Consider the following 18,614-nt stretch of genomic DNA (forward strand, 5'->3'; position numbering starts at 1 on the left):
TTCTAACTAATCTCCTTTGAAAAATCTCCACGTATTTACTTTTGATTCAATGGTGCAACCATTAACATCATTACACTCCCACCACATACTGTATATATTTTATCCTGGCATTCATTAAAAACCCAAGTCTTTCTACGGCCGCGACGCGCAGCAGATGGAGCGAAGAATGATGCAGACATTCCTGCTGCACTGAGTGCTTCGTGGCCTCTGCAGCCCAGAAGCCTGCATTAGCATATGTATAGCTCCCGCTGCGGCTAGCTTAGCACTGCACGCAAAGAGGCGGCCTGGAGGGCCAGGTGGCGAGGCTGTGTGTGCACCCGCTCGCCTGACTTAGTGTAAACACACCCACCCACCCACTCGCCCACGCTCATACACACATACACACACACACACACACACTGGTGCAAGAAAGACAGGTGCAAACGACGGCACCTCCACAGAGCTGCACTCATCAGTCAACTTTCTATGCCTGCAGCGGGTGACGAAACGTCTGGCTTTTGTTCTCCAGTTTCTTTAGGGGGAGAACAGGGGTTTCAGTACAATTAAACCAGCAAGCAGCCAGACAGGACATTACATACAGTGAGACGTAGAAAATCCAACATTAAACTCGGCCCGTCCAGAACAGATGGCTGCAGAAAAGAGGCCTAATACCAGCAGACTCGAACCTAACTGAATAACTTTCTATCAGGCTGATTTGCATTGCTGTCACCTGCTCTAAAACTTTATCTGAAGAGCGTTTCCTCATGTACACCAACAGCCAGTAAATATTTTCCAACATTTTACTGTGTGTGGCCCACAGATATACATACCAAGATTGGGTCCAGCCAGGCACGTCATTGGCGCCGCCATTTTGGGGCGGTCAACATCGCTGCTGGACTGTATTCAGTACCATTACAGAGTGACAGTTTAAGAAACATACTGTCCAAAATGATACTATTTCAAGAATATTGCTCTCAGAAAGTGGGATAGGATTATATAACAGAGGGAACACAGTGATCCATGCTCAGGTTTGTGTGATGTTTAAGTATAGATATGGTCGTGTGGTTGGTGAGGCACAGAGAACCTGTTGATGTGATTGTTTTTCCTCTGGTTTTATATTAAGCTTATTTTGTTAATTGTCTATTCTATTATTCTTAACTTTATGTAGTAGTTATTTATTTATTGATTATTTACAACGATGGTTAATGCTTTGTAGCTAGGTAAGTTATAGCATTCCTTAATCCGTGATTCATAATACATTAATGTTAGCACCTTTGTAAACGAAGCTGAAGTCAGATTCTTATTTGCCAGCTTCTTGTTCGAGTTTTCCTGCTCCACTTTAAATGGTGCATCTCTTTCTGTTGCCTGAAGCTGCACCATTTAAGGTGGAACAGGAAAACTCGAAAAAGAAGCTGGTGAATAGGAAGCCAACTTAAGCTTCGTCCTTCTTACTGTATTTTTATGTGTATTAACATTAGAAGTGATTCACACATTGATGGATTTGCTGATGTGTGTGAGTTTGTGTTTCTCGTGCTAAACTCGGTTTTTAACGTCAGGTGCAGACTGAATACTTTCCTCCTGGTCCGGACGGCTAATTAGCACGATCAGTTATTAAAGAAAGCTACCGAGAGCAGATCCGTGCAGCCCAGATTAATCCCTGTCTGAGGATTATAACAAAACAAATTTGGTGAAAATCAATTGAGTGTTAAGGAAGTTGTGGCCGATTTAATCCTGAGACTCATCATCTCTCAATACAAGTGAATTGGTTCACAAGTGGATCTTGACCGCTCCAACATGGCGGACGCGCAGACGTGTCGCCTCAGATAGAGAACAACAGCCAACGTGGCATCTAGGTATGTATACATGTATCTGGCCACCGTGCCAGCCGAATGGAAATCAAGTACACAATCAATCAAATGTAAACTTTTTCCCTCTAACTCTGTTATCAGATTATGTAGGACACTGTTGGCTACTGTGTGTGAAATAGGGAGGGCCATATGCAAAAACATCTCATCACGATACTTCAAGAAATTTTCATGATACACAATACGTATTACATAATTTGGACACACAGACACAATGCACTGTTAAAACGTTTAAAACCTTTGATTTTTACTCAACATTTCACACGCTACACTGGAGAAAACCCAATTAAACCGGACTATTTATGCTCTCTTTGGAATAAAACATGCAGCTGGACAGTCTTTTTTGACAGACGATGTCCACAAAAACGCATGCTCAGTATCATGATAAAATTTACAGCGATAATGCTAAACTATCATCATATTGCCCGTCTTTAGTGTGAAATGTTGTGTTGAGCTGTTGGGGAGCAAAGAAGAGTGAATGTGGTGGGGTGAGGCGCTGCGAAAACAAGTAAAACCTCTCCACAAAGAGCAAATCTGCAGCTTCCTCGATATTAACAAATCATGTGTAATAAAAAAAACAATAAAAACACTGTGTTTTGCATAATTTGGACAGTTAATCTTTGTGGTAAAATTTCATGATGAACGGACCAACAGAAATGGTCCAATATCACTTTGAAAAACATTTACTTTTTCTTTTAGTACAAGCTGATAACTTTCATTACAAGGAAGCTTTTTCCTTCTGTAAAATTACCATTTGGAGATACAAGGTTCTGCTCCAACAGTGGTCTTGCCCACCTTCGAAGACGAAAAATCTAGTTCACTTCTGATTTCGTAAATCACACATCAATGTTATTTAAAAACAAAACGCATAATTAAACTGAGGGACTTCCAAAATTGCAGAAATGACATTTTATGGCTAGTGTGAAAAAGGGTTAAAATAATAACTTGGAGTTTAATCTCAATCAGCATTTTCATGTTTGGTGTCCGAAGTTTGCTTCTTTAGTTTTGTGATGGAGTACAAGGCTAAAAGCTAGTAAGCAAATTCTGCTTTTAACCCACCAATCAGCTTTCTGCTGACTAGGCCTGTAATGATCATGAAACTTCAGCTGACGATTCATTGTTACACAAATAACTGCAATTAACGATTAAATTGTCTGTTTTGCTCATGTTGCACCCTAAAGCAGCTAGACTGGCTTATTAGCTATCTTGCTTAGCTAGTTCTTTACGTTACAGCTAACAAGAAAGATACACTGCACTGTGCTGTGTGTGAAAACTGCCTACAGTTACAGTCAAACAAAGCTCTCACTTTTCTCTTGAGACTGAAAATGTGAGTGAAGAACATACAGGCTACAATTAGCATTAGCTATTCCAGTTATTTCCCAAAACTAGAAACTAGAAAAGTGATTTATTTTATTTATGTTTGTTTGGCTCAAGCCAACTAATTAAAACGCATCTGGCTCACATTATGCTTGTTGAAATACAATAAAATACGATTGTAAATTCTAATAACTATGGAAAATAACTGCAGTCGGGTTAAATCATTGCAATTGTCTCAAATAATTGTGATCAGGCAATTACGTATTAAACGTGACAGGCCTAATGTTAACAGTGGTGCTATGTTATCACACAGTTAAACTGCTGTGAGTGGTCATTTGCACAGTAATATAAGCTTCCATTGTTTCTTAGCTACATTAGTCTCGTAGTTCCAGTGCAAAACTAAAGAAGCAAATTATAAACATTAGTTTTGGCTACATTTGGGGAAATTCACACTTTAAAAAAATGGTTCTTCAAGGGATCTTCGGAAAAGACAATAGAACCTTGAGTTCTATATAGAAGCATTTCATGCTTAAACGGCTTTTGTAATGGTGAATATACAGAATATTTTTAATACAGAACCATTTACAACACATTCTCCTTCAGTCTGAAGAACCATTTCACCATGCAAAGCGTACAATGCTTCTACGTAGAACTCATGGTTCTAAAAAGCATTCAATTACTAAAGAACACTTGAAGAACCATCTTTTGTAAGTGTGTACTTCAGATGTTTTGCCAGACTGTTATATTAACAGTGAGGTCTATAGTGCAGCGCGAGGGCAGAAAGGTTGGCCATGTGTCTCACCTGTGTGGCTTTATCGGTCATGCAGGTGCGCTGGGCCTGATGAACCTCTCGCGGCCACTGACCACACAGGTACTGCCCAGTTATTAGGTCCATTGAAGAACTCTGCGGTGGTGGTCCTGCTGGCACAAGCACAAACACAAAAGTCACACAAAATCCACGTTAAAGCTGCACAATATAGACAAGTCATTTCAATATGGCTTGTGATATATTAATAAACGCACTGGGGAATCAATACTGTGACATTAACTGTGTAACTGGTCTGCATTATTACATGTTTTGTTGATTGTCTCATCCTCTACAGAGAACACACTTAAATATGGCATTTTTCTGCAAACTCCAAGTACATTTCGAGTTGAACATATTGGAAAAAATAAAACCAAAATATAAAATGTGCCATAATATCTTTCCAAGATATTAAATTCTATATAAATTATGCTCTAAATTGTGTCTGTGGAGGATGTGTGGACTTATTTTCATTTAATTGAACAAAACCTAAGCATTAAGGGTGCCAAAACTTTTGCATACAGCTGTACCTTGATTCATCAGGACAAAGATACATCTACACACTGCAAATATATCATATCCTTGCAAGTGAGATGATCTTAAGTCGTCATATCTAATATTTCTCATTTTGCGATTATTATAAGAATATAACATGTATTCACTTTATATTTGTTTAAATCCTATAAATAGAACATTGAGTGCACTATTTATCCTTGAATCACTTCTTGTTTTGCAAAAACACTTGATATATTGAATATGACATCTAAAAGTAGCTAATGTCTAGTTTAATGTATTTAAATTTACACTGTTTTCGTTGGCATTATAAATTACACGTTACACAAATTATTAGTTAAACTTTTGGACACTGTGTCATATTTCTAACAGTGCATAGTAGTACGTCACTAGTATATAGTGACAATTTCTCTAAAATAACTTCAAACAGGTAACAAAATCTGTGAATAATTTTAAAAACAGTGCAATATTCTTACTAAAATCTATAATGACACAGATTTAAGGTTATTTTACTCAGCAAAACATCATTCAAGCAGAAACATTCCTCTGGAACTGTGACTGGTCAGGGATGGTCACGGCACACAGTAAAAACACAGCGATTAATTAAAAAGCTCCGAAAAACCAAAATCATAATAACTAACTAACTAATGATATATTGTGCAACCCAAGCACACAGCATCACGTTACTGTGGTTGTGAGGACCACACGATGAAATCAAAAGCACAAATACCAGACATGCACCCCTGCCCACACAAGCACACAGAAACTGAATGTAGATATAATTGATTAAACTGAATGAGGGTAAAGAAAAGTAGGACAAGACTGACAAGACAGAAAACAGCAGACATTTAAACAGCGCACTATTGCTCAGAAACACGAAATGGAGCTTTAGAGAACAGTCCAAACCATCTACATCCAGGATCCACATCCAGGATCCACACAGCCAATACACTCTAGAAACAGTTCAAACCACTGGGGTCTTACTCAGGACACAGCAGATTCTTACATGCCGAGTAGAACATTTTCCAAATTAGAAGTGTAGTTCCTCAGGGGCGTATACTAGGCCCACTTTCATTCAGCCTATCAGTGAATATGGGGTCAATGTGCTACATAGTTATACAGTGACTGAGCTATATGACAATATCTATGAGTCAGTCAACACTTCCCAATTTTGTGTCTGATTACAAAGAGAATTCAGTTTTTTTATATATGTGTATATATACACATGTATTGTGACATCATGTATCGCTGCTATATCACCCACCTCATAAAAAAGAAAGGGAACAAAGATTCACTTTGCAAAAAAATGAAAAATGGAAATTTAGCTCCGCTGTATTGATTGTAATTTTATAATAATAATGGTAATACTCTTGTATGTTATACTTTATTGTATATACATTATGCAATAAACAATATCTGTATTATTATTATTATTATTATGTTAAAATACACTATAAAAACAACAATCAAAATATAAAAAGTGTATTATAAATATTACCATGACATCTCTTTTTCCATAATACATAATGCTGGACACAATAAGCAGTGCGCAGATTAAAATGACAACAAAACTGCGAAACTATAAAAACGATGAAGCCCAAATTACCTCAGTTACCCCTCCGAGGCCCGGTCTGACAGGATGGTCTGGCTGAAAGTAGGCAGGTTGTGGTGTACAGCAGGGCCTGAGACGTGCTTAAGAACCCAGGAGGAAATGAAGCAGACTGAAACTGCTCTCAGAAGACTTTTAACACTCATACAAACCCACACGAGCGGCCTGACAGGCGCCTACAGCCGAAACTGAATCAAGTGCACGCCGTCCCACTCGCAGCACGCGTCCACAACACAGAGCAGCTGAGTGCCAGAGCGGGGTCAGCCGCACACAACAACATGGTGGGTGGTGCACCAGCACCAAATGACAATACATGACCATATCTGCACAGCAGATCAACAGTTAAAGATCCACTTTGACGAAAAAAAGACACACCACATTTTGTAAAATGTAACAAAAACAGGAATCTGTGATTTTTTAATTCTCTTGAACCTTTAATTAACTGATAAAAGTGAAAGAAATGACTTTTAATGTTTTGGCTGACCAACTTGATTGCATTTTGTAGGCCTGAACAAAATTTGAATTTGATGCTTGCAACACTCTCAAAAAAGCAAAATAGGAGTGAAAAGTTTACAGACTATTCAAGTTACCCTGTTTTGAAACATTCCACAATAAGCAGGTTTAATTGGGCCCCATCCCATTTCACCCCTCACCCCTACCACTTAGCCCTTACCCCTCTGTTTTGCACATTCACTCCTAGGGGTAAGGTGTCCCGATTTTTCTTGAGACAGAGGGGTAGGGCGAAGTGTTAGGGCTACATGGCCTTCCAAATGGAGATTTTCAGAGGGACACTCCAAACAGAAAAAACGCTGCTCAAGTGACCAAAGAAACCCACAAATGTGAATATTTTCTCCGTTAAAAATTACGATAATCATTGTATTATCTTAGTTTGATGTCGTTTCAGTGTATTATGGTCCTTTTCTTCATAACAAGCATAAAAATCGTTAACAGTATGCTTTGCAGCTAACTAGCTATAATACGAACAAGAAGCTGGCGAATAGCTGACTTCAGTTTCATATCACTGAAGATCTTTGAAAGCATATGATGCCCTAAATGTAGCCCAGCAGTGAGGTTGCTGAAAATTTTAAAATCGAGTTTTTATCTTAAATACAGTCAAGAAAACAGACGTGTTTAGTGTCTGAAGTTTACATCTTTGGTTTTGTTAATGCTAATGAACAAAATCCAGCTCCAAGCTTCAGGATGGCAGCTAGTACTGTTTGCAGCTATGCTGCCTACTTTTTGTTCATTTCATAGACGACATTTTACTTTACATAAGACAGGCAGAACCAAGTCATGGCAGACATCATGCAGTCATGAGTTCTCATGACACGGTCATAATGTTTGAGGTCACGACGGCTGACTACAGTAAATAGCAACAATTTTGTTACATATAGTTGTAAGCAGAGGTTTTGGCACCCCTGGCCAAATGACGTTCTGCTGATGTGGAAATAAGTGGAAAACGGTAACACAACCTCTACAGAGAACACACTTCTGCAGACCTTAGTGCACAGATACTGTGCATTATATTTGCATGTTAGAATGTAACATACTGGGGGGGAATGAAACAGAAAAGTGGCCTGTGCAAAAGCTAGGGCACATTTACAGAAAAAAATGGCATATTTAGGTGTGTTACACTGGATGCACGTTTTTATGGTGTCACGAAAACCAACATATCCACATATACCAGCCTCTAGCAGTTTAGCTTCTGCCATTCAGACCGAAGTTATAAGGAGTGATTCAGCCTGGACTGTTTTTGAACGAAGCACAACATCATTTTGAGCAGGAGTGCTCAAACTTTTACATATGACTGTAGATGGATGGATGGATGGATGGATGATGGGTCGAATGACATTTTGTTGATTTTCTAAGTGAGAATAAGCTAACACATCCTGTACGGAGAACACGTTTGCAAATTTTAATACAATTTTCTATTTTTTAAATTAACTTTTTTTTTACATATTGGAATAAAATTGGAATAAAATAATAACTTTAGCACAGACCACATTTATAGCTTATTTTTTCCCCAGTATATTAAATATTAACAGCTAATAAACAGCAAGTGTGCATTAAAAAGTGCAGAACTGTGTTCTCTGTAAGAGGATGTGTTCACTCACTTTCACTTACAAACTCAACTGAACGTTGGGGCGCCCAAACTTCTGACTGTAAGCTGTCATGACATTAAACATTATGACAAGTCACCAGTTACGGTAACATGACACTGTTACATTACTGAACAAAATCTGTCACGACAAACTATGACAGCATATGACATCTGCTATAACATGTTTATAACACAGTTATGTCAGTGTTATAAAGCAGGATTTAGTATGTCATACAGTGTCAGGAAGTAAGTCATGGTAAGTCATGCAGTTTGCACAATTAGTGAGCTCCAGGGTTGGATTATTAACTACACAAGCCTGGCAGCACCAGTGCAAACCTAAAGAAGCAAACGTTAGACACCAAACGTGTTTTGGCTGACGGATTACATGGGGGGTAACTGTGTAAATCTGATTTTTTTGACAGATTATTCCTTTAGCAGTCTGGTCGCTGTGCAGTTTGGAGGACATAGGTAGACTGAGTGAGAGAACAGCAGGGCCTCTCTGTATTGTAGACACCTTTCAGAATGAGTCGCTCTGAGCTCCGCTGCATTCACTTGCAGATTGTTATGCGGGCAGCTGCAGGGCCTTTGTGCTGCAGAACTGTTTCAAATGCAAATCGCCACCAGCGTCTGACACTCGACACCGAGCAGACAGGAGAAAACCGGCCTAGTAAGAACCCGTCCGTTTCAGGTGGATAAAATACATGAGGTGGAACATCATATTAGTGCACGGAGCTTGAACATGCACATGTATCCTAAAACCTTCAAAGCAGGGCTGCACTATACGGACAAAACACTAGCACTGCGATTATATCGCTACATACTTGCTGTTGTGATTCGCCTTGCAAAATACCAGCTGTGTGGTAACAAAGAAAGCTCTAACTTTCCCGAACTTCCAACTAAACATCTCACCAGTGATACATTCCTAGATAAAACCTATTTCTTTTTTTTTTCCAGACTTTACGATGATTTTATATATGTTTTGTAAACATGATTGTAGCTTTCAGTTTCAGGTTTATAGGCCTTTCCCCATCCATAGAGAGAGAAGCCTGGTCTTGTATGAGTGGAGATAACTGCCTTCCTTTATAACGTCTCTGGTTCTACTCACGTAGCACACCTTGCTAGCTAACATCTCTGAAGAACATCAACTCTTAGTGTGGCAGAAAGACACATAGAGACATCTGGTAAACTTCACAGTGTGGAGCATAAACAGGGGCCGAGTGCATTAGTTTGTGTATCGCAGCTACACCAGATTAGTGAGCTGCAGCTCCTCTCACTGAGCACAAACTCATGAAGGTTTTGTTGTTTGAGAAATGTCCCGCCCCCTCAGCTAAAATGGAGAATTTGATCGGCCTGCCGCTGTGTTTGACCCCCCGTCGGCCTGAGCCTATAGGTTAGCGGTGTGTGCAGTTTAGGGAGAGTGGAGATTTTCTTTTTCTGATGTAAGCGTCCGGCACTCAATCAAAATGTTGTGGGGCATAACAGTGGTGGGCCAAGTACGTGCTCGCCGCCAAACATCCTTTCCCTGTGGTACCCAAATAGATACAGTCCAGTTGGCTCTCCCAAGAGCTGGACCGAAGGTCTTACACAATTAACTATCAACGTAATTAGGAATTGACAGTAGAATCAACCAATCAGATTTTAATTTACAATAGGTGGGTCCAATTTTTACAAGCAAAAACGTCACTCTAACAACTATGGAACTCAAATGTCTGTGTTTGATCCAGGCTGAAGAATTGTGTTATTAATCACTCCAACCTGTTTCCTGATACGTTTACTCTGCAACGAGAAACTGTCAAACACTAAAAAATTAGTAGTCAGCTTCTCGTTCGCCAGATTTTTCTTCAAATTTTCCCGTTCCACCTTAAATGGTGCAGCAGTTACATTCTGGCACCTCAGACACCATTTAAGGTGGAACGGGAACATTTGAACAAGAAGCTCGTGAACGAGAAGCGACTTCAGCCTCGTAAAAAGTCGAACGTTGAGAGACATTTTAAAAGTTTACTGCCAGAGATGTGAGAGAAGTGGCTACATACTGAGACACATTTACAGCCAAGATGATGAAATGTTACTTCAGTAAATGGACATAAAAAGTTGCGGCTCCCAAAGTGGTTTGATTGTTGTTGAAAGGATAAAATGGCTCTTCTTAACATTTGGATTGCCGCCCCCTGATCTAGTGGAACCAAAACTGGGCTCTTACGTGGGGTATGGTTAGCATGTTTAATAGAGTTCATTTGTTGTGTGGTGGTCATAAAGAGTGCATACATTCAGTATTTTACAACTAGCTTTGATCGCAGCTGTTTCGGCCTTAAATGTATCCAGTACGGCGGAGATGCAGAGTGTTCCCAAAGTAATCATGATGATAAATTAGAGACTAATTCATCATCATGATTGCACAGAGGAAAACTCAGAAGATAAGTGTAGGTTCACTAGTGGTTTTGGGTAGTAAATAAAAGGGCTATATCTGTGTTGTAGACATGCCGACTCCTGGTTCCCATCACCACCACTGGAAAAAATCAGAGTCAGTAAGTTTCTCTACAATGAAGCATTTCACATCAAACCACTCTGAATGACTATTTATTATGAGTTTATTTATTATTATTTATTATATATTATTACTTTATTCTTTATTCATCTGAGCAAATGAAATGTGCAAAGTCTTGAAAAAAACTGATGGAAGTCCCCTTTAAAATGACAGCATTGAGCAGCTGGAGGTTAGGGAACCGGAAGGTCGCTGGTTCGATCACCTGAGCCGACAGGATGTGACTGAAGTGCCCTTGAGCAAAGCACCGAACCCCCAACTGCTCCCCGGGTGCAATGGATAGGGCTGCCCACCGCTCTGGGCAAGTGTGCTCACTGCCCCCTAATGTGCGTGTTCACTAGTGTGCATGTATGTGGGTGTTTCACTGCACGGATGGGTTAAAAGCGGAGGTCTAATTCCTTTGTGTGTGAACACAGTTGGCTGATGGTCCTGAATTCTAGATTCTAATTCCAAAAAGAAGCGTTTTAAGTCTAGATTAAAACCTCAATATGATCAGAGCGGTTAGAGGAAGGGCGTCCCACAACACTGAGACAGCATTACTAAAACCACCGACTGGACGCGACGTACTGCGACGAACAGCAAGAACAGCAGATTCAAAAGTTTTGAACTCTTTCACCTTCAGGCTCTCACTGGCTCTCGACAAGCTGCCCACTCTTTCACAGATTCCACGTTTCACATGCTCTCCAACAGGCCGCATTCTTGTGCATCTATCTAACCTTTACACAACCGTTCCACAAACATGTCTCATATTCAGATCTGTGTCCACATTCCTTAAGCTGCACAGCAGTGCCAGCTGAGCCGGAGCAAGTGGGTGGCCCTCCAGCGAGTGGGGCGAGTTGATTTCCATAACCGACGGATGGCGTCTCAGACAGGCAACAAGTCAAATTTTAGACAGCCGTAACGATAAAGCCCATGTTTTTACCATCTAATGCAAACACGGATCACCTAATCCACACAAACAATTAAAACACACAGAGCACATCCTGCAGGGACAAGATTCCGCACTTCCCAAGACTCCGAGTTGATTTATGACTGTTAGGCTAGTCAGTTTGCCAAAAGTACAGGAAAAAGTGGACGGTTTGTTCTGCTGCTCAGTGCTCGCACTCACAAACCCGACCCACAGGGAAAGTCTGAGGAGCTGAAAATTCTCATAACCAATAATGCTGGCAAATAAAAATCAAAGGCCTCATTTTTCTTGTATATTAGTTTTTCCCATTTATGACATCTGTGGTTTTATATACCAGTTTATTTTAATATGACCATCGTCCAAACTCTTTTGAACCCTTTTTGTTTTTGTTCTGTTCTGTTAAGAATGCTATATGTAAATTATTTCTGTTCTGATTGGCTGCCCTGTATTGATGCCTCATTCAATAAGCAGTCCGGGCTGCTTCAATGTGAGTGGGCGGGGCTGAAGTGCTGTAGGCTGAATAGGATTATACACACACACACACACACACACACACACACACTATATATACAAGAAAACTCCATTTTTTAGTTTTTGACATAATTTTAAAAAGTCTGTTGCTCTTTACATTCTGTGTAAATTTCATGATGAATGGACCAAAAGAAACGACCCAAACGACTTGGAAAAAAATGGTCTGGTTCCATTTGACATTGTTTTTTGACATGGTTTTTTCTTTCTCCTGTAAAGTTACCATTTTGGAGACACAAGGTTTTCTTCTTCCGACAACAGTGATGTGTGTATATATATATATATATATATACACACACATATATATATATATATATATATATACACACACACTTTGAAGTATCTATGATGTTATGAAGGCATTCATTTAGAAAGTATTAAGCTAAATATGAATCATTTATACGGTGCTTTCTGTTTTGAGGTGTCAGACCTGTAAATTTCAAAATAATACTTTTTTGAATTTTTTGATGTTAAAAGATCTTTAACATTAATGAAATTTTTTCCGATTTCTTTTCAATTTAAAAAACTAAAAAACTTCATTCGAAAATGCTGTCCCACATTTTCATGTCACTGCTGAAACACAAAGTTTTAGTCTGTAGGCAGAGCCTTATTTTAGCCATTACAAAGCAGGAAGTGAGGCTGTATCCCTGTCCCTCAGGTCCGTATGGTGAGCAGTAAGGTCCCAATGTTTTGAAGTAAATGTGTCCCAAAGTCTGAAAATCAGTGTGAAACATGAAGGATCGTCACTACTGAAACATATTTTCTGCAATTAAGTACAATTTTTTGTGTTTTAATGAAAAGTTTTTAATTAAAAAAAAATTGTCACTACTGAAACAGTCCCTCCAGAAACATTTGGTAGAGTTTCAGAAGTGTTATTATTGTTTTGGTAGCCAAAAAATGGAACGTTCAATTATTTGTTTTAATAAAATAGACACAAAGCTCAAAATATGCCTTTAACTCTGACTGTGAACCAGTTCGGTAGAATAATTCATATAAATTGTGTCTAAATGCACCGAGCTAATGTAATTTATAAAGCATATTTTGGATCAAAATAGCATTTTTATTCATGCCCCACATCTTCAAATGCATAAAAATACACCACTTGTTTAATAAATACTGTTGTTGGTCAGTCATTAATGTAATTTTCTTCTCTAAATATGTCGGTCCCACTTTTATTTGACCTTACCGCGACACTGGTCAAGTTTTTTCAAAGCCAAACAAAAATAGGTCCAATTAAAACATAAGTTACTCAAAGAACACGTGAACAAAAGTGTGGAAAATCGAATTTAGTGTCTCTGAACTTACTGAAAAACAAATGTCATCTTTTTATCTTCAGTATTTTCTGCATTTTCTTATTTTAGCAAGTTAGACCTTCATGTTCGTCAATTATATTCAAATACATTAGATGTTGTCTGCCAAAGTCACTGACCAGACATGCTGTTTACCATTTATACTCAAAAACAGTGGAAACATCTTGCCGTTGTGGTAAGGACATGCTACGCTAAAGACATCCTCACTGTTTTTATGAATATGTGGACAGCCTGAACCTCCCGTAGATGCAGAAACACCCCATAGTGTTATTTTCCTGCTAAAGGTTAAGTGTGGGTGCATTTCACATGCCTTTGTTATTTTACCCATGATGTGTTTTGTGTTCACGGCTACCAGCTCGACCTGAATTACTGTAATAAATGTGGGCAGTCACCAAGAAGAGTGGTGTACAAACATACAACTGTTAACAGTTGCATGGAACCTTAATATCAAGATATTACTAATGTTGTCAAGATACTAATACGATTCTACTGGCCAAGCAGTTTATCGGCCAGTTCCTATCTCACAGGCCACTGTGAAGTCAGCTCATGTCCTGCAAGAACAACTGCAATCAATCACATTTTTTCCCTATGACGGTCACTAACTATTGTTCTATTCATCATCTAATCACTTCTCATGAAAAGGAGGAAGCTGCAGTACATTGGTGATAAAATATGCGTATATGCATTAAATAAAAAACACAGGTGTTTATCTAATCTTACTATAATAAAGGGTTATAATATAAAAAATGCTGAAAGGCTGAAAGATTGTGGCTGAAGTCAACAAAGAAATTGAAACTGTCAGTTTTATGTCAGAAAAAAGTGCACGAAAGTCATGTTACTCCATATTGTAATGGAATACAGTGCAGGCTGACTCAGTATAATATGAGATAATGTGGGCAGGCTTCACCTCAACTGTACACAACATAGCCTACATACTGCAGATGAAGCAATGTTAGATACAGTTATATGTCGAAGTACGTCTTGTAATTTTGCAAAAATAAGCACACTTCCTCTACAGAGACACACTTCGGCACATTTTAATGCACAAGTACGGTTTATTTTCTGAACTTATCACATTCAGAATAAAGAGAAATATAAACATGTAACCTGTGGAAATGTTATGGCATATTTCATATCTGTAATTGCAGAAAAAAATGCCATTATTAACCCCTTTGTTGCCTCAAGGCAACAGCCATTCTTCTCACTTTACAATGACATTTTATAATGCATTTTAATGATGATGAAAGGGTTAATAATGAAGGAAAGAGTTTGAATAAACCAAAAACAGCTTGTCTTTGGTTACACTATCTCCTGGAGGGTGTTTTTGAAGCCTGTTTTAGGCAAGGATGTACTTTACTGCACCAAACAAGCTAACATTTGCCATTTTTTCATCCAACCAAACAAAAACACTCATTTTTCAATATTCAGTATCACATAAATAATTTGTATGTTATGAGGAATTGCTGAAAAATGTTTGTTGCCTTGAAGCAACGTTATGCACCAGGCGAATGGATTTAGCCAGTAGCAAGAGAGGTATCACTTATGCAGCCACGTCAGAGAACTGCAGTCATTGTTTAGTGTTTCATTTAGAAGTTTTTATTCAGAATTTTTTGTAGTTTTACTTATGTTGGAAATCAACTTATAAAACATTTAACATGTATGCAATTTTACATGCTAGAAGACCCTTCCAGTCAATTATGTCATGCATCAGTCAGCGAGCGATATGTTTTACTAGCATCATTCGTTTTGTTCAGAAAATGCATGCCAGTTTCTGCTATTTTTCTTTTTTGCATATGTTTTAGCATAGGTTTAACTCTTATTTGTGGTTTTAAATGATTGGTGTTCAATAAACCTAAATGTTGTGTGGAGACTCAACTTCAAATATTTTGATAAAAAAATCCAGTTTCATATACGATGCTCCGTATCATTTCTTTCCATTGTTATACAGTGTTGCCTCAAGTCAACATTGCATAGTTGCTCAATTTTGTTTCAAATATTTAGATTTAAAAAAAAATCCAGTTTCCTATCTAACCTCTGTATCATTTCTTTCCATTGTTACACAATGTTGCCTCAAGGCAACAAACTCCAAACAGAATCCCTGCATGTATCATTATTCCAAAAATTGTTTTGGATTTTTGCTGTCAGGCCCATTTTATGCAATAAAAGTGAATCAAACTTTCGTTCCCTAGACAAACTGCTACATTATTTTTACTTAGAAACTCAACAAAACTTTTGAGCAGGTGTATCCAAACTTTTGCATACACCTCTATAACCAGAGCATCCTATTGATTTATTAGTCTACAACTAGTTATATTCATTCAGTTCTACGATTACGATTTACTTACGATTTAGATTTGTACCTTTTTGAGTATTTCCAAATTATGATATTTTACATCTACTCAAGTATTTTTGCGAGGATATGACTCAGCTCAGCTTTAGCCCATATTTAGTTTCTCTTTAGGTCAATGCCATTCTGTTCTGTTGGTTCAGCTACTGAACTGCTTTACTGTTGCTCAAACCTCTCACTTTGGAGCTTTAGCATTTTCTATTGAACAGAAAGGATCTGAAAAGACAAAATAGAGCCTGACGGAGTTCAGTTCCTACACTGATACATGCTGGATGTACTACGAAGTTCCACTGCAGTTCACTAGTTTTTGGATACTTTTTTTACTCATGCTAAGTGACATTTGTTTTGACTTCCACCTCTAAATGGAAGTAAACCATACGGATTAACTATCCTGCCTATAACAAAGTACGAGTTTAGCCTAGTCCTGGACTGAAAGGCCGTGTTAATGGTGCATCACCACTGGAATTTATTTTATCCCAGGCCAAATCTGAGTCTGGGAAACTGGCCCATCGTGTATCATAAGCAGGGTGGTCACTTCCTATTATTTTAGCCTTAATCACCAGGATACAGATTATTGGTACTTTCGTATGATTTTTGGCAGATTCTTTAACTTCTACTTGACTAATTTTCTCAATGACATATCAGCATTTTTACTTTGGATTGGTCCTAGGATACTCTACCCACCACCAATTCATATAATTAATATAATTAGCGATTATCATAAATTAGGTCACCTCAGTATATTTTTGTAGTAGCTACTTTTAGCAAAGCAGCAACATTTTAACACATTTGTTGTGGTCTTAGGCCTGTCTACTCATCTCTAACTAGGATTTGGTGCACTGTAAGCAGAGTTGAGATGTAAAGGAAAATGTATTCAGAGTACAGAAATTAAGTATCTGTATTCAGTCCAAGTTACATTTAGTAGAGGCAATATTCAGAATACAGTTACTTTTTACATTTTTAAGACAATATTTTTAGAATACTTACCCACTAAATAAACAAACATATAACGTTCAAAACAAACAACATTAATGCTTGTTTAAGAACAATTTTAGAACCAGTGCATATAGTGAAAAGAGGACCCCAGTTAATGGCCCCTTGCAAATACTGAAGTCCCTGCTAAAGCCTGAGTAGACTGATAAATCAATGTGATCAGTTTAATCTCAGTGTTACTGAGCTCTGCTAAAGCCTGAGTAGACTGATAAATCAATGTGATGATCAGTTATTAATCTCAGTGTTACTGAGCTCTGCTAAAGCCTGAGTAGACTGATAAATCAATGTGATCAAACGAATAAATCTTCTTGGTAGTGAACATGTTTGCAAGTGATATGTTCAGCATCGGTGCTGTACTGGACTTCTGCTTGGGGGAGTGAGGGAGCAGCAGTGGACTGAAGCAGGAGCACTGCAGCGCTGAGAATGGTGGGAGTCCTGCCCATTGAAGAACAGGGTAAAAAGGGGCTAACAAAGCATGCAAAGTGCTCCTATATGGTAAGGGGAGCTGATAAGCTGGACAATGAGATGGGCTACTCAGGAAGGGCCACTACTCTTTACTCTGTTCACCTTTATTCATTCACATTAAGTTCCTAATTCCTGTTTTCTGTCCTTCTCTTGTGCTGGTTCAGCTCCTGGCCTGCTCTGCTGACCCACTTTGCTTTTTATTTTAAACCAAAATGACCCTAAAAAGAAATCCTAACCCAAAACGTGGCTATAATACAGTACACTGTAGGTGAGATAGTTACCCTCTCCAGCTGAGGAGACTCTGCGGCGCTGAGGTGCTTCACTCTCCGCGGGGGCATTTGAACAAAGACCCGGGCCGGGTTTCACTCTGCTCGCTGCTCTGCCTCCAGTGCTGGAGGGAACAGAAGGTGAAGGCGGTGACCCTCTCTGCTCTGTCCGAGCCAGTCTGTGGGGAAAGCCTGGACTGTCCTGAACAGCCTGCAAAACACTTCTGCCTCCGTCGCTGACTAAAGCGAGCTGCATGCTTTGGCTTGGATATGCGGAGGCCAGACGAGGACGCTTCAGCTGTGTAAAAAAGAAAACAAAACGAGAGGAAGAACGGAAACCCTGAGCGAACCGAGCCTGTGAGAACACTAAGGCGTCCTCTCGGGATAATTTGGTGCGGCTCAGCCTTGGTTTAGATACGTATCTCTACATTTTTACACTACTGGAGTTCACACTGACTCCACTCTTCTGCTCGACTCTTGACAGATGAGCGATAACGATACAGCAACGCGTAGGCGGGGCTATGCAAATATTCAACAGCCCATTAGTCCAGTGGAAGAGCTGCCACTGAGTGGTGCGCTCTGATTGGTCAGAAGTTTTGTTTTCCCACGCTACAGCCAATGGCTGCGTCCCTTTAGAGAGCGAATAGAGAGCAGCGTGCTGGGAAAAGCGTGTTTTACTGTAATACTGTAGAGAATATGGTTAATAACGATGTAATAAACTAGTTTTTGTAAGGCTTCTTTCTTTTTATATTGTTGGACAGACTGAGCTTTGCCATCAAAACGGTTGTTCGTGAAACTGAAGCAGCAGCAGACGATTTGGTGCAAAAAAATGTAATGTGCCACCATGTGGTAAACTCCAGCATTTCCATTCAAATAACTACAAGGTTAAAACTATACATACAGGACTTGTCAGCTAGCATTTCAGTAAATGTGAAATGCATTTTATAGTTATTAGTTATCAAAAAACATCAGATTCAAATAAGTAGGTCTATCAGAAGTAAATGAACTGCCAACAGTAGTTTTTGCACATAAATATGAGCTTGTGATTCAGTAACCTCAGTATTTTACGG

The 18,614-nt window shown here is 38.9% G+C and overlaps 1 protein-coding gene across 2 annotated transcripts in view; it reads right to left on the bottom strand.

The window, feature by feature from the left end:
- LOC118799014 (glucocorticoid-induced transcript 1 protein) overlaps window positions 1–18,020 on the bottom strand; it is a 32,007-nt gene extending 13,987 nt beyond the window's left edge. Inside the window, exons 1-2 of one of the 2 annotated variants that reach the window (XM_036558688.1) lie at window positions 17,560–18,020; window positions 3,964–4,079 (exon numbers count right to left, since the gene is read on the bottom strand). In XM_036558688.1, coding sequence (XP_036414581.1) covers window positions 3,964–4,079; window positions 17,560–17,800 — 357 coding nt within the window. In that variant the 5' untranslated portion in view covers window positions 17,801–18,020. Of the gene's footprint in view, window positions 1–3,963; window positions 4,083–17,559 lie in introns of both variants that reach the window. The other variant, XM_036558687.1, reaches the window with a different exon arrangement.
- Window positions 18,021–18,614: the final 594 nt, after the last annotated feature.

The sequence above is a fragment of the Colossoma macropomum genome, unplaced genomic scaffold, assembly GCF_904425465.1.
Source record: "Colossoma macropomum unplaced genomic scaffold, Colossoma_macropomum, whole genome shotgun sequence".
NCBI lineage: Eukaryota > Metazoa > Chordata > Actinopteri > Characiformes > Serrasalmidae > Colossoma > Colossoma macropomum.